Raw genomic sequence first — 23,654 nt, 5'->3', positions numbered from 1 at the left:
AGACATATTCCATCAGTACTCTGCTTGCATCCTGGTTATCACGGCTCGTTAACCTCAAGGACGACAAATAATCAAAAAAGTTCATCCTCTGAGGAGATTGGCCTTAATTACAGTCGACACTTTTAGATAGAAGGTCCAGAGACTTAAATCACATTGCGATAGAAAACTGGTTGATTAAAGTGGGATTAAATCATTTGACCGGCGTTGAATATTGTAATATTATATATAATATTTATATATTATACTTACTTTTGTAGAAATTACAGAAATGTCCTACTACTAAAACACATAAGCTTAAATGGGATATATATATATTTATATAAATATGGGTTTTATTAAGTATTTGGGCAGTGACACAACTGACCCTTTCTACACCAAGTTTTTGATGTGATTCATTTATGACATAAAGTCTAAGACAAATATTAACTGTTTAAGAATAACAGGCATTTTTTTACAGAGCTCCTTCATTTCCACAGCCTCAAAAGCAACTGCATGAACTAAAATAACTATAAGAATTATTTTTAGTACTTGGATAAAAAAAACCCATTTGCAGTGAATGACTGTGAAGCCTGGAGCCCGTGGACATCCCCAAACAGTTTCTCCCACTCGAGAAGCCCTGCCAGGCCACTTCCTGCAGCCTCCCTCACTTTCTGAGTCTTTCTGGCCACTAAGTGAGAAGCATGCTCAATAGCTTTCGCAGTATGATTTGGTTCATTATCCGTCTGTACTGTGAAGCACCGTCCAATCAGTTCTGCAGCATTTGCGTGAATCTGAGCGGATCGTGTAGCCCGGCACACTTCAGAATTCATCCAGCTACTTCAATCAGACGTCACATCATCAAACATCAGTGACTCAGTGCTATTGGCAGCCATACACGCCCATTCCTCAGAACTGACTCCGCCATGTTTGACAGCTGGTGTCGTTGGATCACGAGTCGTTTCATTTTCCATACGCTTCCTTCTCCAAGTTAATCTCGGTTTCATCTGTCTGAAGAATCTTGATCGAGAACAGGGACGACTTTTAAGATGCTTTCTCACAAAGTCTAATCAGCATTTCTGTTCTCGAGCGTTACCAGTGGTTTGTAAATCTCTGTATTTACATCCGTGAAGGAGTCTCTTGATTTTAGACTTTGACAATGTCTACTACGTGCAGAGTTCTTGATTTGGCCCCGTGGTGTGAAGGGGTTTTGGCGTTCCTGAGCTCTCCAGTCCATTACTTATTTTTAAAACTGTACCACTGTAAAGCATTTAATTGGTCTCTCCTTCGGTTTCTGCTCTCTGTCTGATAGGCCTGATTGTGTTTTCAGCCGGACTCCTTCCCTCGCATCAAGACCTTTGTAGAGACGTCCCAGCTACCAAGTGCAAATTCACCAAATTGTTTCACCTGCTTATCTGGTGATTTTGACATGCGATAACAGGGGAGCGGACCACACCAGAGGAATTACCGCCCTGTGGTTGCATGACTCCGCCAACTAGTGAATTTTCAGTCTTCGTTTTCCAGACTGATAAAAGGACACTGTGACCTTTGACCTCTGAAATCTAATCTTCAAAATGGGAAGATTCCTTAAAAGACAGACTCTTGTTCGAGAGACCAAAACCATATTTTGAACGTGACCTTGACCTTTGACATTTTAACCATCAGACTCAAACCAGGTAATCAGTGAATCAAAAGTGAACATTTTTGACAAATCTGAAAAAAATTCCCATACGGTGTTTTTGAAATATCTGGTTAACTAGAATGAGACGGATGGACAGTCAGCACATCACAGTATAAAACGTAACCATGCAAGGTTTACTCACATCTTCTCCAGGGTCTCCTGCTTCACCAAACACTCCCTGGTGTGACGACAAATCAGACTTGGAACATGTTGTTGTGTTAACGTTAAGCTTGCGTGTGGATTTACAGCAGGATTATACTCACTCTTTCCCCTTTGATGCCAGCACCACCTTTATCCCCTCTGTTTCCCTGAATGACAGTATGCAGTTTCAATGAGAGAGCACTGAACACTTTCAGTCTTACTTACAGAGTCTTCAGATCTAAAGGCTTTGGTCAGACTCACCTTCTCCCCAGGTAGACCTGTCTCTCCAGCCGTGCCTGGCAGCGTTAGACCAGCAGGACCCTGCGTCAATCAGGACCAGCAGAGTAACGTCAGCTCGATTCAGCTTCAGGTTTTTAGTTTTTCTATTTCTGGACTAGGCTGCATTAACTGAGTTCAATAGCGTTCAATTGTCTGCAACTACAAAAAGAGACACCTCAATGTCAATGCTAATTAAAGTGACTCACAGTTTGTCCTTTGGGTCCAGGGGGTCCAGCCACTGCCTGTAAAAGTGCAGAAAAATTATATGTTTCATTGTGTGCTTAAAAGCCTGAGCTTTCAAGAATCATATCAGCCCAACAATCCAGCTCCCGATGCAGCATGACGTCATCAGCAAGGACGCACAACAAATGCACAACTCTTCCTGTTAATCAGTGCACTTCACTGAAGAAGGGTGAACCTTTCTGGTCTGTTGCAGGTCTTTGTCTATTCAACTGTACTTGAAAATATTTGAAAGAAACACAAGGTCTTGCTGGTTATGATGATACGCGTTACTCTGTTTGGACCATCGTCTGAATGTAAACAGGTGGGCGTGACTCAGGAAGTAGAGAGGGCCGTCCATTCAAAATGTTGAAGTGTCCTTGGGCGAGATAATACACATCACGTTGCCCCTGACAGTGTGCGAATGGTGTGTAAATAGAAAAAGTATAAAGTGCATACTGAAGTATTGTTTGAATGTGCATGTAAATGGGCCACTTGCACTGTAGAGCGCTTTGAGTAGTTGATAAGACTAGAAAAGCACTATATAAATCTCCACTTTTTCCCATTATCAAGAAATGAAGACAAAATATCGTGGATACAAACGCTGCCATCTTGGGCATCTTGAGCCGGGGTTTAGGCAGCAGTGAACGGAGGAAAGAGCCACAGTCCCGCCGATACACGCTCAATAAAGATGCTCAAGATGCTTTGGCTCCACTTCTTGGGAGCAGGCATGTCGTCCATCTGTAAATACAGTCTTTGGTTTTGACTGTCATTACATCCCAAAAAGTTGTGCCATTCATATGCTAATTAATGAAAGAAAGTAGAAGCTCAGCTCTCGTTTATAGCTATATTTTAAAAAAAAGCTTCAAACATTCCTGTCATCGGGCCCGGGGCAACTGTGGAGCTGGGAAAATGCAATGTCACTTCAACTTTGGTTTGTGTGATTGTGTGGGTGCGTTTGTGTGTGTGAGAACAAATGGTGGAGCTGCTGAGCAGATGGCCCTTTGCAGACACATGTTGCCTAGTTATTTATCAAACCGCTGAACTCACTGACAGTGTCACTGTGGCTCCGTCCAAGGTGCTAAACCTGAGGCCTTCAGCAGTGAGGGCACTGCTCGAGATATTTGTCACGATTCGTGTCAGCAACACAAACAGCAGGGGTGGCAGCGAATACTGAGCACAACACAAGCAAGCTCCATCTTTGTCTTTTTGTCGAGCCACATTTGACCAGGGGAGAGAAACTACACTACGAGAACTAGGAAAAACTATTTGCACAAAACAGGGTGGGATATCTAGTGGCTTAGTGGTTAAGATGTACGTACTTTACCATATGGTGTAATCCCAACATCCCTGATTCAATTCAGGGTGGAATTATGTTACATGTCTCTGTACGAAATTCAACACTCTATTGTAAACTTAACGATCTATTATAGCATGAGCAAGAACAACCACATAAGTTGTTACAAGCAATAAGTGGCAAAACAAAAAGTGCACTTGAGAAATAATCACAATTGGAAACTAGAAATACTACACTGCAGTTGTATGCCTCCACCAACCATCAGTGCAGTTTGTCTGCATACATTTTTTACAGACTCATGTGAGGTCACTGTGACCTTTAGCCACTTAAATCTAATCAGTTCGTCTTTGAATCTAAGAGATGTCACCTTCACAAGTTGGAAAATAAGCTTTGTGAAGTCACTGTGAACTTGACCTTTGACGACCAAAATCGAATCACATGATCCTTGAGTTTAGGTGAATACTTCTACCAAATTTGAGGAAATTCCCTCAAGGTATTCTTGAGATTTCCCGTTCACAGCAATGGGACGTACTGACGTACTGACGTACGGAAGAACCCAAAACAACATGCCTCTGGCCACTGACTATCGCCGTCGTGGACGCATAATAAAAAAGTTGTACCGAGCCTCGTCTAATAAATCAGAAAGAAGAACAGATGATGATTTTGACTTTGTGATGATGTGATGAGTTGAGAGACAGTTATTTGACTTTCTCTGTCATTTTCAGTCTCACTGAGCTGAAATCTGACTTAATTGAGATCCTCCTTGGCAGAATTGGGACAAGCTTCGTCAAGCCAGTCCCTCTTAACAGATGTCTGCAGTCATTCAAATACAGGCAACGGGCAGACAATAATAATTCAGCGTGAGTTATAAGGCAGGTTCGTCTTTTGTCCTGAGAAGCCGTAAAATATTGATGTCAGGAGAAATCTTTAACAGCTTCACCGGAACACCCGAATCCTTGTGATTTGACAGTTCCTTTCAGTTTTAGTGCACAGACTGTGATAGAGTTGACCTAGAGCAGCACAATACATCGGTTAAAGAGTCTTCTCTTTCTTATTATATCTGATCATAGAGTCCAACTCACATTCTGACAAACCACATGTTATTACATCCACTGTATAATACCGATGAATTGCAGGTCATGAGAAAATCTAGATCACAATGTACTGTTGCCAACGACTACAGTGCTGCAATTTTATGCTTTAATATTATACAAATTTTATGGAAGCATAGTTCAAACTCACGGTCGATGCCTCAGTTATTTGTAGCGAGGGCGGCACTAAAAGCCTCCACAGGGGTTTCCCTATATTTACTGCAATTCTGTGAAAAGACTCTGGGGCTGTTCTGCACCAGATAATATAGACCTGTGAGTGTCCTGTGACAGCAGGAAAAAAGCATCTGAACATGTTTCAAACTCGTGAAAACTAATTTTGCTGGGTCAGCAAGTGAGATTTACTCTTTGAATGTCAATCAATAACAGAGATATCTCACTGAGACAGCCTGCGTGGAGAGATGACGTCCTTGTATTACATTACTGCCTAATCCCAGCTCAAACTAAAATGACCGCCCTGCAGTTGTATGCCTCCGCCGATCAGTGCAGTTTCAGTCTACATACATTTTATTTCCAGACTTATGGGAGGTCACTGTGACCTTTGACCACGGAAACTAATCAGTTCATCTTTGAGTCCATGTGACAACTGATCAAAATATGAAGAAATTCCCTAAAGAGCCCAAAAACGAACATTTGTGCCAAATCTGAAAGAACTCTCTTGAGGCGTTCTTAAGATAAAACATTCACAACGCAAACTGGGGGTTTCTGAGGTGACCTTGACCTTTCACCTCTGACTTCTAAATTCTAATCCAATCATTCTTGAGTTCCAGTGAATGTTTGTATCAGATGTAAAGAAACTCCTTATGGGTGTTCCTGATATATATATATATATATCAAAATCAAAATCAAAATTACATCACGTAATGCTTCCATCCAAGTGAATGTGTATACCAAATGTGATAGGATTCCCTCAAGGTGTTCTGGAGATATTACATTCAAAAGGCAAAAAATGTGTTTTGTGACCGTGACCTTTGACTTTCAACCGCCAAAAAAATATGTTTCGAGACCTTGACCTTGATCAGACTAAAAATGAACATTTTTACCAAATTGAAAAAATTCCCCAAAGGAGTTCTTTAGATATTGTGTTGAATATGACAGATGTATTGACGGACAAACAGACAACCTTATGCTTTTGGCCATATGGCTATCGCCTGCGTGGAGGGTGAGGGAGGCATAAAAACTCTCCAAGAGGTGAGGGGCATTCATACAGAAAACTCATAGAAGTGTGTCTCTCCATGAGAAATGAATTGAAATCAAATACTTAACACCTAAAGCAAAAACATTGGAACTTTTGACCAACTTTAAGAGATGAATACATTTCTGGTGAACGCGTCTGGTAACAGCAGCTCCAGCCCCAGACGGACAAACAACAGCTGCAGCCCTTGAAGGAATACTCAGAACCACCTATTGCTGTGCATCAGATGAAAACTCTCGCAGTGGGAAGCTAATATTAGCGCTACAGAAATGTATTTTTATATGACTTCAGGCAGCAAATCATTCTGCATCATATCCAATAAAAGCAACCACAAAACCAATTTCATCCACTTGTCCTTTTCGCCAGAGGCACCTCGGTAGGTACAGCATGTTCTCACCTTCCCTGGAGGGCCGCTGTCTCCCTGCTCCCCCTTTAAGCCGTGCTGGCCTGGAGGTCCACCGATGCCCTGTGCAACAAATTACACAATAACAACGAGGAGGACCTGATAAAAACAGCATGGTGCACATCACAGATACACATGACAACGTGACACACACACACACACACACACACACACACACACACACACACACACACACACACACACACACACACACACACACACACACACACACACACACACACACACACACACACACACACACACACACCTGCTTTCCTGATAATCCATGTATTCCCTCTTTGCCAGGCACCCCATCTCGTCCAGGAACTCCAGGTTTACCAGCTTCACCCTGAGGAGCAGGATGTTCTTCAGTATTTGTAATCGGTACTTAATAATAAGCATGTGTTGTCACATTTAGATTTAGGGTTACTGAAGGGTTTGCTAATTTGTATCCGTTAAATTCACCTCAAACACTGTGAATGGTGAGAAAACATTGAATGTGAAGATTTCACACAATGTCAGATTTTAGAAGTAGATTTTCTTAGGCTATATTTCATCAATAGTTACTTTGATGATTGGATCTTTACACAAACCTTCATTAGTTTATAATAAGAATCTGACTGAGAAACAAGAAAGTAGTGATATAAATGTTGGTTGCAGGGGTCAGAAAATGCACGTTTTCAGCTGAAAGTGGGGTTAGGGTTAGAAATCCCATCCTGCTTTTTAAAATTAAGAACATAAAATCTATCAGAGGAAGCCATTCATCAATAAGAGCTTGGTACACATGTTTCAGAGGTTTTGTTTAATTATGTTCCCATTTTCAGTCACAACTAAAACGCCCCAGGCTCAGAGCTTTTCTCCTGTTCGACACCTCCTGACTGTGCAGCGACAGAAGCAGCTGGATCAGGATTGCATACTCACCACCTGCCCCGACAGTCCTGGGGGGCCCTGTGGACCCTGCAGGAGGAAAAAACATACAGTGGTCAGAAGGGAAACAACGTGATACACACCATGAGATTTCCGGTGACTTTCATGAGAAAACATGAAAGCAGTTTTTTTCATTCCCCCTGAAGAGAAGCAGTGATTTATGGGAACACTTACAACAGCTCCTGGGGGACCTATTGGTCCTGGCAGACCTGTGCTCCCCTGGGCACCAGGAGGACCCTGCAGAGACAAAGAGGAACAAGCTCACACACTGCTGATCTGTTATCAATGACTGTGATATGTCTGGGTTCTATAGGTCAGTGGAAACTCTTGTCTAAAAGATAGAGTAGTCCTGTAGCTGTTTTACCTTGACGCCAACGCCTGGTTCTCCTTGATTACCCTGTGAAAAGCAATTTTTTTTTTTACTTCGGCCGACAAAGTGACAAACAAATGAATTTTTACATGAAAAAATGAACAATTCTGAAATGGTAACACCTCAGTGAACTCACCTTCACACCCGATGGACCTGGAAGCCCGTTGGGACCCATGGGGCCCTAATTAAAACACATAAACATGTAAACTGTTGGTAATAGTGTGTGGATTTGTAAAGATGCCTCATCAAGTGCGATACTTACAGTTGGCCCCCTTATGCCGGTCTCTCCTGGGTTTCCCTACAAGTGAAACACATGTATTGTATAAAATGCTTTTTAGGCCACATTTTAAAAGGTATGATTTTACATTTCTTAAAATCTTATTTGCCTTCTTGCTAAGAGTTAGATGAGAATAATCTAAAACTAAAGCAAATATAACAGTATTAACACTTTTTATATAGATAAAACAAACATGATATGATATAATGTGTTCATTTGTGGAGCTGGAGATGCTTCTACATGTATTGTGTTTACTTCGGACATAGAGGGGAAGGCTTTTTCCAATACAAGTCTTAATGATAAGTTCAACTAAGATTACAGGTGGTAGCTTCATATTCAACTTTATATATATGTAGCACCAAATCATAACAGACATTAACTCAAGGTAATTGCTTAGTGAAGTCTATTTAATGAATAAAGTGTAATGTTTAATGAACAGACATGAGAGTGGTATCAATCTTTTTTCTAACTCTTGGAAAGAACACAAATAAACTGCATTTTTCCAAACGCATTTTTTCCCCCTTTAAAGGTAGGGTTGCTAAGTTGTTTGTGAGACAATATTTTGCTTTTTGCTTAGCTTTTCCAGGATTACAAACCCTAGCTTTAAATGACATATTAATTTCACAAATATGTTCATAAATATGCAGCATTTCAAATTTGTATGTACATGTAATTATAACATAAATAATAGACAGGCAGATTGGCATGAGGTCGTCTCTGGGAGACACAGATATACAAAGACAAACATGACAACAGGTAGGATGACACAAACACAGAGGAGCAACAATGTCAGCAAACAGGCACTAACATGGTAAACTGAAAGAATCAGTGCTATGCAAGGGATGAGCGCGCAACCGACAGCAGGCACAGCTCCATGCATGATAAGCAGTCTTCAGCGATTCGACAACAAAGTACTTTTTGGAGTGCACCCAATTTAGTATTCCCCCCCTGCTATTGTACATTGGATCCTGGCGAGACTGCGGCTCAGGGTGTCAGTTGACTTCCTTTCATCTGCTCTGACAAATGTGTGGTGTTTTACGCATTTAAAATCCAACTTCAAAATTCTTCTCCTGAGTTTGACACGGATGCTTTGGGGACAGGTGGTCTTGATTAATAATTCATGAGGAACCCATCAAGGTCTAACTCATCCCAAATCTCAGAAGGACGTGGCCAATACAAATGAAATAAGATTAAAGTGATGAAATTTTTCCTGGAGGGTCCATGATGGTGTTTGCATTCTGATAAATTGTTCTACTCTCCTGTTGTTAAACGCAGACACATCTTTTATGCTGCTAGCTGCGTGAGCTACAGCACAGATGAATCTATTCAGCTTTGTATCTGATACCACAGAGACGGGTTCTCACAACCCGCCTTCCTCCACAGCCCAAGCATGCCAGCCAGCAGCAGAGAACCTACCGGTCTGCCAAGTACTCCTGGGAACCCAGGTAGGCCCTGGAGAGGATGAAAGATGGAGCCAGGTGGATGAGAGGAGAGTGGGGGGGACAGGTTGGTAGAGGACAGTGTTGGAAGAGGGGGGAACAAACAACACAGGAAAGGAGATGGACAGAGATGAAGAGAGAGAGGAAGTTAGAGAGTGAGGTGTTAGCTGCACAGGATCTATGAAGCCTCAGCCCAAGGAGGGGAGAAGAGAGCTCCTTCTGCTCTGTTCTTTCAGCCAACCCAGTGGATTCACTCTGCAGGTCAAACCTAAGAGAAGGCGCCGTTATTGGGTTACTGGTTACTCACTGGTTGCCCTCGAGAACCAGCGGGCCCTGCTGGTCCCTGCTCCGACACGGAGGGGAGGGAAAACAAAAAATGTGAGAAGTGTCTAATATCGTACCTCTGTTCATTTATTCATGCTCCTACACAAAAAGACAGAATTTTCCCACAGTGTGATTCGACTTTTAGTGATTACTGTAAATGGTAGGAAAAGATGACGATGTCCTCTGATGGGAACTGAAATGCTGTTTGTTTTGTATTTTCAAGATCTTAAGCAGGAGCAGGTTGTCTTTTGGATGCATTAACAATCTTATGCTTACATAGCAACACACTGTAAATCGTTAACATGGGTAAGATATTTTAAAATGTATGGTTGCTTTACAAGAAACATACACTTACCAAAGCTGTTGACTGAAATATTCACTACAGAAATTTGCAAACATGTTATGTTATTATATTTATATGTGTGCATACATTAACGAGACCCAGTACCCCCCACTTACCGCTTTTCCATCCTGACCAGGTTTTCCCGGTTCTCCTGGTGAGCCCTGAATTTACAAACCATAATAATAATAATATATAATAATATATTTCCCAAGATGTCAGTGTCATTATTGCAATGGTTTAATCTAGACTGCTTCTGAGTGCCAACTCACCGATGAGCCATCACGTCCTCTCTCTCCACCCTCTCCTCTGTCTCCTTTATTACCTTGAGGTCCCGCAAAACCCTTGAAGCCATTTTACATACACGTTAAATGATGTGTATATATGTGATTCTGTAATAGATTGATTTTGTATATCTTTTGTATCTTACTCGATCTCCTTTTGGTCCTTGTGGTCCTGCTGCACCAGGCTCTCCCTTCTGTCCTGCAAGACCTGGAGGACCTCTGGCCCCAGGCGTACCGATCAGTACAGAATCAGCAGACGCTCCCTAGAGAAAATACAAACATAAAGATTTCTTAGATCATAAGATCACAGGGTTTCACTACATCAAAAACCAGGATACAAAGCAGTTTACCTTTTGACCTGTTGGACCGGCTGGCCCCGTTAGCCCAGTTTGTCCCTGACAGATAGAGGTGATCAATTTATTGTAAAGATATTTGGATAAAACATTAATGTTGATGACATCAGTCCAACATAAGAACTTACACCCTCTCCTTTGTCCCCTCTCTCTCCCCGTTCCCCCTGAAAAATACACAGACATGAGGTTAGTCAAGTCATGTTGAGTCCATGAGAACCTCTTGATTTATTGACCTCAAGCTCTTTACCTTATCTCCTGGTCTTCCAGCCTCTCCCAGTTCCCCAGCTCTCCCAGGAACACCCGGTATCCCTGGCTTGCCTGACTCTCCAGCAAGCCCTGGGGGTCCCCCTGGCCCTCGTTCTCCAATAGCTCTTCCAGTAGGCCCTATTGCGCCGGCTGGTCCTCGATCCCCTTGATCGCCCTTTGATCCCCTGTCTCCTTGAATACCACGAGCACCCTAATGTTGAGCCAGAAGTGGAAAGAAAAATATGTTATATAATATATAATACTGTATAAGACTGTATTTGGTTGATGGACTTTTTATGATCTTACTATGGATCGTCATCAAGTCTATTTATATACCCTTTGCCTCGTCATACTTACATCTAAACCAGATGGTCCTCTCGGTCCTGACTCGCCCTTGTCTCCTTTTTCGCCTCTCTCTGCCTTCTGTACTGAAGGAGACAAGGGTTTGTCCATCCTGTCCACAACCACCTTCAGATCAGACACCTGTGTGGAGGGCAGAGAAAGGAAACTTTATAACTTTCAGCCACACATGTCGGTCTCTGAAATTATTTAGACCTCAAATAAAGACAAAGTCATTTAGTCAGTAAAGACAAAATCCTTTCTGTAAAATCTGAGCAGCTGAAAAAACTTTCCGAGGCCAAAGTGAGATCAAATGGTCATTTTAAAGAACACTTATGATACATTTTAGTTTACCTTTCCTCCAGTGTGTAATACATTCTTTTGTTTACGTCCCTAGTTCGTCCAATCTTCTGCATTATGTCACATGACTTTACGATACTCCACATATGCAAAATGCATGTGTAGCCACTGGTCAGGCACGCCCTCTAACAAAGAAAGGTAAAGCGAGAGCGGATGCAGACATTTCCGACAAGCGCTGTAACCGATTGACCAATCACAACAGAGTGAGTGGGCAGGGCTTTATCTGGAACAAACTAAACTAAAATTAAGACCGAAAATCTTGTATTAGACAATATACAGAGTAACGGAGATAGACATCCTCACAGGGTAGTAAACTCCTCCACACTGTTAGGACTATGTTTACTCAAGGATCTACATCAGGCTTTGGTCCACATCTGTCACAAAAACCCTACGTGCTGTTGTGGATTTAAATTACTTGCGAATCCCATTCAGAGTTTGGTCATGGTTACTCTGTTAATCCACTTTTACTGGACTGACATTTTCATTTTCAAACTAATTAAACTGTTGACACAAGGGGAAGGACAGATGAACACCAGTTATAAATATATCTGGAAGCTGCTAATGGTATGATGACATTTGCAAATGAATATGAATCAACGGAAAAATAGGTCACTTTGCAAATGTTCCAGGAAAGTTTCAATTAGCAGGACAATTCTGCTAAAAGATTTATCCACGTAACCATAGTATAATAATATAATAGATGCATGAGTAAAAGTGATGTGGAAGCTGTTGGGATATTTGTAAATGAATATTTATTAAGGCAATAATTGTCTCTCTACCTACTCTACTTTGCCAATTGTATTTTTAAAACTAATCCCCCAAATAAACAAAAACATATTTTGATGTATAAATAATAAACATATCTGACTTATAAAGGGAACCTGGTTTAGGAAATGTGCGTTAATGCGCGTCTCTGTGATTATATAAATCTGTCTCCTTAAATAACATAGAATACGTGGGAACTAGAAATCTTATGACACCTTTACAGAGGAACACACTAAACAAACATTTTACAGAATCATAGAAATACAAATGTACAAAGTACACTCCACATACCTGGATACCAAAGCTGGCCAGAGCTTTATGTACATCCTGATGAGAGAAATGAACAACATTCAGAAAAGATGAAGCACATTGGCGATAAATGAATTGACCAGTCACAGCTTGGTCATCACAGGTGTTGTACTGATGTCTTACCGCCGCTGTCCCATGTTTGCCCGGCGCCCCGTCCTCTCCCGGGTCCCCCTGCCAATAAAAAAGATATCAAAGTGTCAACGCTAAACACATGAAGCCTCCAACGTGTCACATTTTCACTCCAATAGAAAAGAAAGTTTAACTTACAGCATCACCTTTAAGGCCATGAGAACCTCGTTCTCCCTGAAGCAAAGAACATTAGACGTAAAAAAAAAGACACACTAAATGGTTATTAATCCAACACCAACTGAGATCAATAAAGACATGTGCGACTCACTCTGGCTCCCGCAGATCCGTGAATCCCTGGGACGCCCTGAAAGACAAGAGCAAGGACATTGATAAGAGCAGGAAGAGATAAGACTGTGGGAGGGATGCAGCAGCATACAGAGGCACATGTTGATAAAACAGACATCACTGCTCATACATGTGGGAGACACTGCTCCTTTTTCTGATGCTTCTGCAAAATGAAAACGATGATACAATATAATAGAACAAAAAACATGGAACAGGATTCTATGAGAAACTACATGCAGAGGAACTTTAACTCTGCCAAGGAGCTTTTGTTCTTGTTAGCGTTTGATATTTCGCAGGATTATGCAGAAACTACCTGAACAGATTATCACCAAACTTGATGTGATATGTTTCAGGGAAAACAACAGTAATGTTTTGTGCTGATCTGGATCAGAGGGAGGATCGAGGATTCTTTTTTTCCACTTTCTTTAACAATGTGAGTTGAGTGCGTTTTTAACATTTTTGTGGATTTTTCAAACAATAATTCATGGCTCTTGATGAAAAGCCATGAATTTTTGTATTCATTTATAAGTGTGTGAACTTTGGTGCAGACCAAACTATTTATATTGAAATGTTATTTCATAAGGAGACTGTTAGGCCTTGGTGGAGGTATATGTGCTCTACTAAGTGTCATTCTAGTTTTATATGTATCTGCTCTCCCATTCATTCTCCATTGGCCCTAGGTTGTACATATTATCCACAGCATATCACATTAAAGAAAAAGCAGGGAGATATATATATATATATATAAATAAATAAAATAACATCAGAAATTCATGCAGACTCACAGGGGTTCCTGGGGGACCCTGAGGGCCTGGGATTGGTGAAGCTGCAACACCTTTCACATACACAACCTGAGAGACAGTGCTTGGATTAGTAATGATAACTATCATTGATATTCATAGCACTGTAAAATGTGTCTTCATGTGATGCACCTGTCCTGGAGGACCAATGTTGCCAGGGACCCCAGGTGGCCCCGGAGGACCGGAGGGACCTAAAGGCCCAGGGAGGGCCCGGTCTCCTTTCTGCCCATCACGGCCCTGGAAAATATGCAATAACACAACTGAGAATCTCGTCACACGGGGTTACTTTCGCCAATGCTATAGTAAAGGCTGAACTATAAAATCAAAGCAGGTGGCCGCTGCCACCCCTCCACTGATGTTCCAGAGATAATTAATATGACTTTGCACATGAAAAACAGCACGCTGACATTTGGTGCTCCTTTGGATTTCTCTCAGAAGTGGCTCACCCTTAAAGGCTAAGCTTGATCATTAGAGGCTAGTGAATTTATATAGCTGCTTCTGAGAAGCCTATTGATTCAGCAGTGAGTGAGAGTGTGATGGTAATGTCAATGTCAGAGTGAGCTCCAGTTGATAAATACACACTCGAGGGGGGAAAGTGTTGCGGAGAAAAGAAAAGAGGAAAAGCTGATGTGTAATACAATAAAGCCCAGGAAGGTGGGATCAATACAGGACGAAGGTGGTGAGAGAGGGCAGGTTAAGACAGGCACGATACTTTAACAGAATAATAACATGAAGGAGATTTGGCAAAACTGACATCTCTTCCGGCTGCTCCAGCTTCTCCTTTGTCACCCTGTAGATTAAAGAAAGAGGTGTCAGATAAAAAGTAGAAATAAAGCCATAAAGAGCACAATCTTATTTTGTTTTATATTCTATTTAATAAAATGAATCTATTCATATCTTCCTAAACGATATTGTTGTCTAAATAAATGCTTTTGCAAGAGATTTGTCCTGTAGAAATTAGAGCACCTTGAGAAATCAAAAACAATACTCTCTTAAATATGCAGCATTTTAAATAAGGCTGATAAAACAATGAAAAACTATGGATTTATCACAGAAATTAGACTCCAGTGTATTGCTGGTGTTTGTCGTCTAAATTATTATTATTATAAGTGTTGTGGATAAATCCTGATACATACTAAAAACTAAACCATCCTGTCAGTACAAGGTGATTTTACAGATTGATGAAGAGCTACAAACCTTCCTCCCATCTTCACCTGGCACTCCATCCTCACCCTGTAGGTCAAAACAAAATGCATTAAAGGCTGCAAACACAAACACACACACACACACACACACACACACACACACACACACACAAATGGAATAATGGGCAGTCTGCTGAAGGAGCACTCAGATAATTCAGTGCCACTGCTTTAGAGGTTCACTTAAGACAGCCATTAAGCAGCAGGCCCTGAAATACACGTCGGCACTGCTTTTGATCAGCATCACTCACAGGGAAGAGTAGGACTTGTTCATAGTCTTACTGGACAGAATCAATATCAACATATATCAAAGTCACAACACTGAAGCATGAGCAGATTACGGTCTGTCAGGAGAGGGAGAGGATTCGTTCAGGATGCAGGAGTGTAGCAGCAGAGCGAAGTTCTAGAGAGGAGTTACCATTTTGCCAGCAGCCCCAGTTTTGCCATCTTCACCTGCTTTACCCTGAAACACAATGATGATGACACACAGTAAATTAAATGTGCTTGAAAACAGACTGAGATGTAACAAGTCTTCAGGTCCGAGCATGATAAATGACTGAACCATGTGCGATCAACTTGAGAAATAGAGGATGTGGTAGAAAACTGTTGTTGAACTGCTGTAAAAAAACGTCAAAGTTGCTAAATTCTGCTCAAAATGTTGCTAAATGTTGCTCGATAATGCAAAACACGAATTAGCATAATCCTGATGTCATTCCATATATTTGCATTCTGCCTAATTTCAGCCAAAGTCATCTTTTTCTATATTTACTTCTGGCCTCCACACTGCTCCACACATATAGTGCACCAGGCACATACAGTGTAAACTCATCAAGTAGAAGGCCCAGCCAATGTGACCAAACACGTCTCGAAACCGAATATCATTTGGAAAAAAAAGTTTCCAGACCCAACCTGACCCATCAGGCCCCAATGGGAACCATTGAGCTCTGGTCGGGTATCTTCACTCTAGTTGCTAAGTGCTTTTTGAAAGAAAAAAAAATAAACCCTGACCAATGGTGTTATGTCATTACACAGATGGTCATCATCACTGAATCAAGACATTGGCATTTCTGGAGCTGTCCTTGCTGTTACAGTTCAGGCAAAAAACATATTCATAAATACAAAATAAAGGGCTTTGTCTGTGTGTGTGTGTGTGTGTGTGTGTGTGTGTGTGTGTGTGTGTGTGTGTGTGTGTGTGTGTGTGTGTGTGTGTGTGTGTGTGTGTGTGTGTGTGTGTGTGTGTGTGTGTGTGTGTGTGTGTGTGAGTACTCACAGGTGTCCCTGCAGTTCCTGGAGGCCCAACAGGCCCTTGGGAGCCCTGTTCTCCTCTGAGTCCTGCTAAACCCTAGTGAAACAGACCGACACACACCAGAGTGAAAGGTTTTATCTCATTTTAATCTGAGTAAATATCTGATTTAAATCTGACTTAGATTGAGTCACACTTTGCAGTATTTTGTGGGAAGGTTTACATATAACAGAAGAATTATATGTAAAACTTGAACTTAACAGAAAGTTGTGTAGTTGTGGGCTTAAAAATCATTATTTTGGTCAACATTACATAACAGTGAAACTGGCCTGGAGATGAATTTCTCAACAGTCGTCTTATGCAACTGTCCACAGGAGTGACGACTGAAGCTTAACATCTCCACAGTGCCCTCTGCAGCTCGGACAGTTAAAGTGCAACTATGTGCTCCTAATTCAGACGACTGAAATATGTTGGATCCGTCCTCCTGGGTTTCATCATGTGTTGATTCAGAGTATTCATGGAGAGGAGGGGCTGTTCACAAATGGGTCTGCCGTCAATGTGTTTGTGAGAGAGATATATGTATTATCTGTATCACTTATACTGTATATTTTATTTTTATTCCATTTAATTATTTGATCTTACTATAGTTGTTTTGTTTTGACACACTGTCAAGGAAATTATGTTTTCATCAGCATTTGTTTGTTCATCAATTGGCCGGATTACACAACAGCTATTGAACAGAAGACCATGAAACCTGGTGGAAGGAAGCAGTATGGTATTAAATTTGGTGTGGATCAGGATCAGGGGGCAGATGAGGGCATTTATCAACATTTTTGTAATTCGTGGATCTTGGTGAAAGAAATAAATCAGGCACAAATAGGGCTGATGTATAGAAATGTGTGCAGATTTGATGCAGGTCCCAGAAAAAGCTGGATCTAGTGAATTTAAATGTGGATTCATAAGGGGACTGTTGGGCCTTGACAGAGGTTCGTGCTCTACTGAGTGCCATGATTTAATATGATTCTGTGATAGTCTTTTATACTGTATTTTTGCTTTGGTAATACACACGAATATTATGCAAATACAATAAAGCTGTTTGAACTTAATTGGCAGGGTCAGGAAATTAAAACAGTTCATAATAATATGAGAAAAAAGGAATCTATTAGCTATTGCAAATAATCAAATAAATCAATGATTGGGAAACTGCATCGGGTCCCAGATGGTTCCCTTTGTAACTGGAAAAACCTCGGGGACAGAGCTTCCCCCCCTTCCCCTTTACTATATTATTTGTATTATTTGTACATTATTACACGAGTACTCACTCCTCAGTCAGACTACATCGATCTTATAAATATCAGCATTTATTATCGAACGATTAAAGAGAACTCAGGGCCAACTGTATTTTTCAAGCTGACATATCCACACAGGAAAAGAGAGACTCACATCTCTGCCAGGATCTCCCTGTTTCCCAGGATCACCCTAAACACAAAGAAAACACAGAGACATGTATCAGCCACAGTGACACAACCACCACAATTTACATGCAGTTTTTTACGGTTCGGTGAAAAGTTGTCAGAAACTGGAATACCCTCTGTCCAGGTGGTCCAGCAGCACCAAGTTTACCATCCAGACCTGGACGTCCATCTAACCCCGATGCACCACGTTCTCCCTGGTCACACAGAGGTTTAGGAGTTAGGAGACCACATTTAAATTACTGTAAGAGAACAGTTGAAGTGTCTCAGGTCAACTTTAGGCCATGAAGCTTTCTGCCAGCCCCTCTGCACTTCATCCCACTGGGAATCTACTGCATGGGAAACAGAATCCGGTGGCATGAAGGACAGTGAGACCTGCCACTCACCAGAAAGCCACTCATCAGTGTAATTTTTTACACGGCTCAGTAGAGTAATCTTACATTTTAAGGATAAATAAGACTTATTGATTTCAAACCTTCTCTCCAGGTGTCCCTCTTTCTCCCGTGTCACCCTGGAAATATGAGAAGTGAAAGTGATTTAAAGAAATGCAAAAAAACATTTCAGATATCCGCTATAGTTTTGAGAACTGAAGTAGAGAAGCAGTGACAAAAATCAAACTCACTCTTGTGCCTGCAGGCCCCCGTTGTCCCTCAGGACCCTTTATAGACAGCAGGGAAAGGACAGCGAGTCACAAAGTCTCATCAGTCACGCAGAACAAATCAGCGGCGGAAGGGGTCAGCGTGCATACAGATGCATATACAGGGGCCCATCAAATGTTCACGGAAGCGTTTACAAATTGCAAGAATGGCACCAACTCACTCGTAGGCCTGGGGCTCCGGGAGTCCCTGCTTCGCCTTTCGGACCTTTGTCCCCGTGGTCCCCTGGGATGCCCGCATCGCCCTTTGAATCAAAATTACACAAGTTGTTTTAGGTGTGTTCCAATTACATTTTTTATTCAATTAATTTACATGTTATTTTAACTGTAGGGTAAATATAACATGATGGTTTTACTCAGTGTTACTTTCGGCGTACAACCGCTGTACAAGAGCAGTACATACTTTCTCTCCACTTTTTCCTTTCAGCTGGCCCTGGATGTCCGCCTGTTAAGAAGAAAAAACATGAATGATCACTTCATTTTTAATAAAAACACATTAGAAAATGCCATTTTGTTTTCAGTAACATTTTATTTTCAAGCATGACACTAAAATTTGATTGTTAGACCTGATCAGCACAATATATGTATGTGTTGTGTAGCTATTAATATCAATACTTGTTTTATTTAATTAATATGTTATTTTAATATGTTACATAAAAAATTTCATTTTTAATTAATGAAATCTAGTACTGAATCAAAGATCTGTTCAATGCATGTATAGGTGCTTTCAATGTATTTCCCATGCATTAACATTAGACTAAATCTTTGATCCAATTCTGTGACCTTGACCTTTGACAGGGTTAAAAAAAGAAAATCAATCGTGCAAGTTCTGTCCCTGCACCCAACAAAGATGAGAAGTTGAATCCAAATTGGATTGCATGGGCTCTATAGCTATTACTGTAACAGAGAGACTGACACCACAGATTACAATACACCTACTCTATACCACGTAGTGCTGGTAAAATTAACTCTCTGGTCTAGTTGGAAATAACAGCACATGTAGCACTTAATGACCTTCCTTGAAATAAATGATTCACTGGAAATGGCACCATCGCTATGTTAGAAGGTAGTGAAAGTAGCATTCAGAGAAAAAAATATGATCCACACACCCTAAAAAGATAGTGATCAAGAAACTACAAGAATCAATACAAATAATCCAACAGCACAAATCCAAAATATTTTGCAGCAATAAAAAAATCTATTTAGATTTACCACAAATTTACTGAAGACCAAGAAAATGCATTTGAGAAACAGTTTAAAGTAACAGAATTCTACAAAGGACTCTAACCTGTGCCTGACAATAAATCAACAGGACCTGATGGCTCCCCTGCTGAATCTATGAACAACAATAATTTTGAATATTGTAGCTCCCAATTTCAACAGATTAACAGCTAAAATTAAACTAAAATCCATATTTCCATTGATGTTAATATGTCTCCAACCTTTTACTAAAACCTTTAGACCAAGCTGGCTTCATTAGGAGGACACTCATCTAATAACCTACCAAGATCAGTCTTTATGCAGTTGATTATCTATTGTATCTGTAAAACAGTTACCAATATCCATCATTGGCAGAATTGTTAAAATCTAAATGAGCAACACAACACTGAGGAACGGCATCGGAGAAAATAATTCTTTCAGTATATCTCCAGAACAAATCCTCTGTTCCAACCAAAATCATGATTAAATCATCTAACTTAGATCTTCCCCCTCTAACAGTGGACCTGATCATCACTACCAAGAGGAAGCAAATTCTATCAGATACTTTTTCAACAATCCCCAACAACAGCGCTCCTGAAGTATTGAAACGAGACCTTCACGTCAACCACGAAGTCTCAAAAACATCTTCTCTTGAAACAGTGTAGTCCGCCATTGTTGATGTTGTGCTTGAAGTCAGCGCAAGTGTTTCTGGGAAACCCGAGACGTAGATGTATTCAGTGATGTACTGGTGTGGCTTTAACGCGGCTTATGCCAAGTTAAAAGCAAACTGGTTCATATAAGGTTTGCAAGTGGAACCTGCTCTGAACCAGTTGTAGCACTCAATGCAAACATCCAACCCATCAACTGCTGTGGCTCAGTGTTCCAGCTGCAGAGAGAGAGGCATGAGGGTGGCCTGGGGTGAAGACAAATTCCTGGGCCTGATTTATTGTTTCACAGCTGAATGTGAACACTGTGGTCTCACACCTTTGCAGTCGGCTAAAAATAGAGACAGTGTCTTATTGAATGTTTATCAGTATTGTCCAACATTACAGTCTTGGAACAAAGTTTGTCAAGAAGTGAGTCATCAGCAGGTCAGCAGTGTGTTGCAGGTAGAGATGGATCTGAGAGATGGAGGAAACTTGCTCGGAGTCTTTTTTTAGAAGATACTGATTTAATATGTATAACATAACTCGCACGCACGCACGCACGCACGCACGCACGCACGCACGCACGCACCCCTGCATACCCCCACCTAAAGTACGCACATTTATTTTCTGACTGGACAAGAGGGGAGGCTTGTTGCTCAATTAATATACTGATTATAATTATATTGCATAGTGTATGTTGATTATTGTAGTATTATTAAATTATAAAAATAACATACTGTCTCATTATATTATCATTCTAATGACACAGTTACTGGCCCCTATGCACAATATGTTTCATCCGTCCCTCCATCTGATGATATTGTTGTGACATCATCATCAATCAATCAATCAAATTATATTTGTATAGCCCATATTCACTAATCACAATTTGTCTCATAGGCTTAAACAAGGTGTGACATCCTCTGTTCTTAACCCTCAACTAGAGTGAGGAAAAACTACAAAAAAAAAAAAAACTGTTAACAGGGGAAGGAGAACGTAGAAACCTCAGAGAGAGCCACATTTGATCCCTCTCCCAGGACGGACAGAAGTGCAATAGATGCCACGTGTCATGGAGAACATCATACATCATACATGTATTATCACTGTATGATTAACACTGTATTATTAACACTGTTTTCTTATTTCGCTCCCCCACACAATCCATATCATGAGCATATCATTATGACGATTATTTATTATCTGTGTTTATTGTCTCCGCTAAGGAGGTTATGTTTTCACCCCTGTCTGTTTGTTAGTTTTTATATTTGTAAGCGAGATTACACAAAAACAACTCAACCGATTTTCACGAAACTTCGTGGAAGGATACGTGTGGGTTTGTTCCATTTTGGTAAGGAACTGGATCAGGGGTGTTTTTCAACATTTTCCCAGGGAATCATTTATGGAATACGATGAAAAAGCATATTGAGGAACCTGATATTTATGAGTGTGCGAAATTTGGTGCAGTTTGATTGAATTTAGGAGACTGTTGGGCCTTGGCTTAATCTGTTATGTTTTTTGGTAAGGGTCACCCTAACCCTTATGTTCTCTTATTTTCGTTGATGCTATTTATACTAGAAAAACAAGAACCTTTCGGAGACTATAATTGACCTATCTCTAGTTAATACATCTTTATAACATGTGGAAGTATCTGACCTACTCACCACTTTTCCTGGTGGTCCCGGTGGCCCTTGAGTTCCCTAGGAGAAGAGAAGTTTGTGAATCAAGTAGAAACAGTACAAAGTTGAATAAGGACAAATAGACAGAGAACAGACCTGCTCTCCTGTATCTCCTCTCGGTCCTGCAGGTCCGGGGCTGCCCTATGATCGAACACAGATCAATAAAGATGCTGAGCAGCTGACCTTCCTTCCCTGTTTCTTACTGCCTCGCAGGAATAGCACAAGAGCATATTGATAAGCTGTCTGTAAGATGATGCATAAAATGTGTCTCACATTTCGTCCGTGCTCTCCTGGGTCTCCGAAGTCTCCTTTCTCTCCCGCTCGTCCAGGTTGACCAGCCAGTCCCTGAGGGTGGTCAATAAAAAAATATCTATGGACTGAACTTTCCATTGATGTAACTGGGACGTTGTTGAGTTTCAATAATGAAAGCTGACATTGAAAATTGTTTAAAGAAACGTGTCCTACCCTCAGTCCTCGTTCTCCTGGCTTCCCAGGAAGTCCAGACTCCCCCTGGTGAAAAACAAGTTTATACATTCCCAGCAACACCTACACACTCATGATTATATACAATCGTTTCTATGATGAGAGAGGTTGTGGGGAATGGCACCATTCAAGAAATATATTCCATCACAAAAGGGAAATGAAAGTGTGCACCTGAGAACGAGAAATGGAGATAGTAGGAGAAGAATATACTTACAGGAGTGCCCTCATCACCCTTGTCTCCTTTCTCTCCCTGTAAGATGAAAGTATATATAATTCATTACATTTTAATACGGAGAAAACAGCAGTGGCACTACATTGCAAAATCTGGCTGTATAAAGAGGGTCAGAACGGATAGCATGTACAAAGGAAGAGAAAATCTTGCATCACACACAAAAGGTGTATTTGCTTTTACCTCGAAAAAGACATCTTTGGAAAGAGGTGCATGTTGGAAGGAATAAAGGCAAAGCTTAAGAGCCTGTTTGATGTTTTATTGCAGCATCCAGAGCAACATGATATAACAAAAACAGATTTTTACTACACTGAAATATATACTTCTTACTTGTAGTGGAAACTATACTGTACAATAAAAGTTGGGAAATATGGTTGATAAAATTGTTGATATGATTATGAAGATAATGATATGGATGTTCCCCAATACCAATATATATCACTATCGATCAAACAATAATCATTCAGACATTTTTTAAATGATACGAGAATCTTTCATGAATGCTTTGGTCTATAAAAACCTGTAGATTTAACAAGAAAACAGAGAGAAGCAGTAAATCCTCATCTTGGAGAAATCCAACCAGTGATTGTTGGGCAATTTTGTTAAAATGTTTAACTTTAGGGCCTCTCACATTTGGTTTAGGGGTTAAACGTAAATGTCTGTCAATAAATACATCTATAAATCAACTAACCTCCAACAATCATACCATCATGATATGATTATCACCCAGCCGGACTTACTATGTCTTATATTTCTACCCCAATGTTGTTTATACTGTTTTTAATAGTTTCCTATTTGTTGCCCTCACTTTTTCATTGTTGACTTGTTAGTCATCGTGCAACTATGTTTTGAAAGGCGCAATATAAACGAAGTCCGTTATTATCACTATTATTGTGAATATTATTTCTATCGTATGCAAAGAATATGACTAAGCTCTTGATAAGGGTATTGTAAAGGTGCAGAGAGATGAAGCTGTATGAAGGTGAACCGTGGGACAGTC

At 40.7% G+C, this 23,654-nt stretch overlaps 1 protein-coding gene across 1 annotated transcript in view; it reads right to left on the bottom strand.

Annotated features, from left to right (window-relative positions):
• col7a1 (collagen, type VII, alpha 1) overlaps window positions 1-23,654 on the bottom strand; it is a 67,122-nt gene that overhangs the window by 16,431 nt on the left and 27,037 nt on the right. Inside the window, exons 53-92 of the mRNA XM_035152655.2 lie at window positions 22,640-22,675; window positions 22,408-22,452; window positions 22,216-22,287; window positions 22,039-22,083; window positions 21,928-21,963; window positions 18,823-18,864; window positions 18,584-18,664; window positions 18,387-18,422; window positions 18,240-18,275; window positions 17,881-17,961; window positions 17,736-17,771; window positions 16,320-16,391; window positions 15,468-15,512; window positions 15,045-15,080; window positions 14,602-14,637; window positions 13,980-14,084; window positions 13,833-13,898; window positions 13,031-13,066; window positions 12,901-12,936; window positions 12,757-12,804; window positions 12,616-12,651; window positions 11,218-11,343; window positions 10,862-11,071; window positions 10,743-10,778; window positions 10,612-10,656; window positions 10,408-10,524; window positions 10,250-10,321; window positions 10,097-10,141; window positions 9,291-9,326; window positions 7,860-7,895; window positions 7,734-7,778; window positions 7,592-7,624; window positions 7,402-7,464; window positions 7,222-7,257; window positions 6,569-6,649; window positions 6,295-6,363; window positions 2,284-2,319; window positions 2,060-2,119; window positions 1,921-1,965; window positions 1,800-1,835 (exon numbers count right to left, since the gene is read on the bottom strand). Coding sequence (XP_035008546.2) covers window positions 1,800-1,835; window positions 1,921-1,965; window positions 2,060-2,119; window positions 2,284-2,319; window positions 6,295-6,363; window positions 6,569-6,649; window positions 7,222-7,257; window positions 7,402-7,464; window positions 7,592-7,624; window positions 7,734-7,778; window positions 7,860-7,895; window positions 9,291-9,326; window positions 10,097-10,141; window positions 10,250-10,321; window positions 10,408-10,524; window positions 10,612-10,656; window positions 10,743-10,778; window positions 10,862-11,071; window positions 11,218-11,343; window positions 12,616-12,651; window positions 12,757-12,804; window positions 12,901-12,936; window positions 13,031-13,066; window positions 13,833-13,898; window positions 13,980-14,084; window positions 14,602-14,637; window positions 15,045-15,080; window positions 15,468-15,512; window positions 16,320-16,391; window positions 17,736-17,771; window positions 17,881-17,961; window positions 18,240-18,275; window positions 18,387-18,422; window positions 18,584-18,664; window positions 18,823-18,864; window positions 21,928-21,963; window positions 22,039-22,083; window positions 22,216-22,287; window positions 22,408-22,452; window positions 22,640-22,675 — 2,289 coding nt within the window. The remainder of the gene's footprint in view (window positions 1-1,799; window positions 1,836-1,920; window positions 1,966-2,059; window positions 2,120-2,283; window positions 2,320-6,294; window positions 6,364-6,568; window positions 6,650-7,221; window positions 7,258-7,401; window positions 7,465-7,591; window positions 7,625-7,733; window positions 7,779-7,859; window positions 7,896-9,290; window positions 9,327-10,096; window positions 10,142-10,249; window positions 10,322-10,407; window positions 10,525-10,611; window positions 10,657-10,742; window positions 10,779-10,861; window positions 11,072-11,217; window positions 11,344-12,615; window positions 12,652-12,756; window positions 12,805-12,900; window positions 12,937-13,030; window positions 13,067-13,832; window positions 13,899-13,979; window positions 14,085-14,601; window positions 14,638-15,044; window positions 15,081-15,467; window positions 15,513-16,319; window positions 16,392-17,735; window positions 17,772-17,880; window positions 17,962-18,239; window positions 18,276-18,386; window positions 18,423-18,583; window positions 18,665-18,822; window positions 18,865-21,927; window positions 21,964-22,038; window positions 22,084-22,215; window positions 22,288-22,407; window positions 22,453-22,639; window positions 22,676-23,654) is intronic.

Source organism: Hippoglossus stenolepis, chromosome 3 (assembly GCF_022539355.2).
Source record: "Hippoglossus stenolepis isolate QCI-W04-F060 chromosome 3, HSTE1.2, whole genome shotgun sequence".
Classification (NCBI taxonomy): domain Eukaryota; kingdom Metazoa; phylum Chordata; class Actinopteri; order Pleuronectiformes; family Pleuronectidae; genus Hippoglossus; species Hippoglossus stenolepis.
Note: the sequence above shows the minus strand (reverse complement) of the source record. Positions and strands in the feature narration are given on the sequence as shown.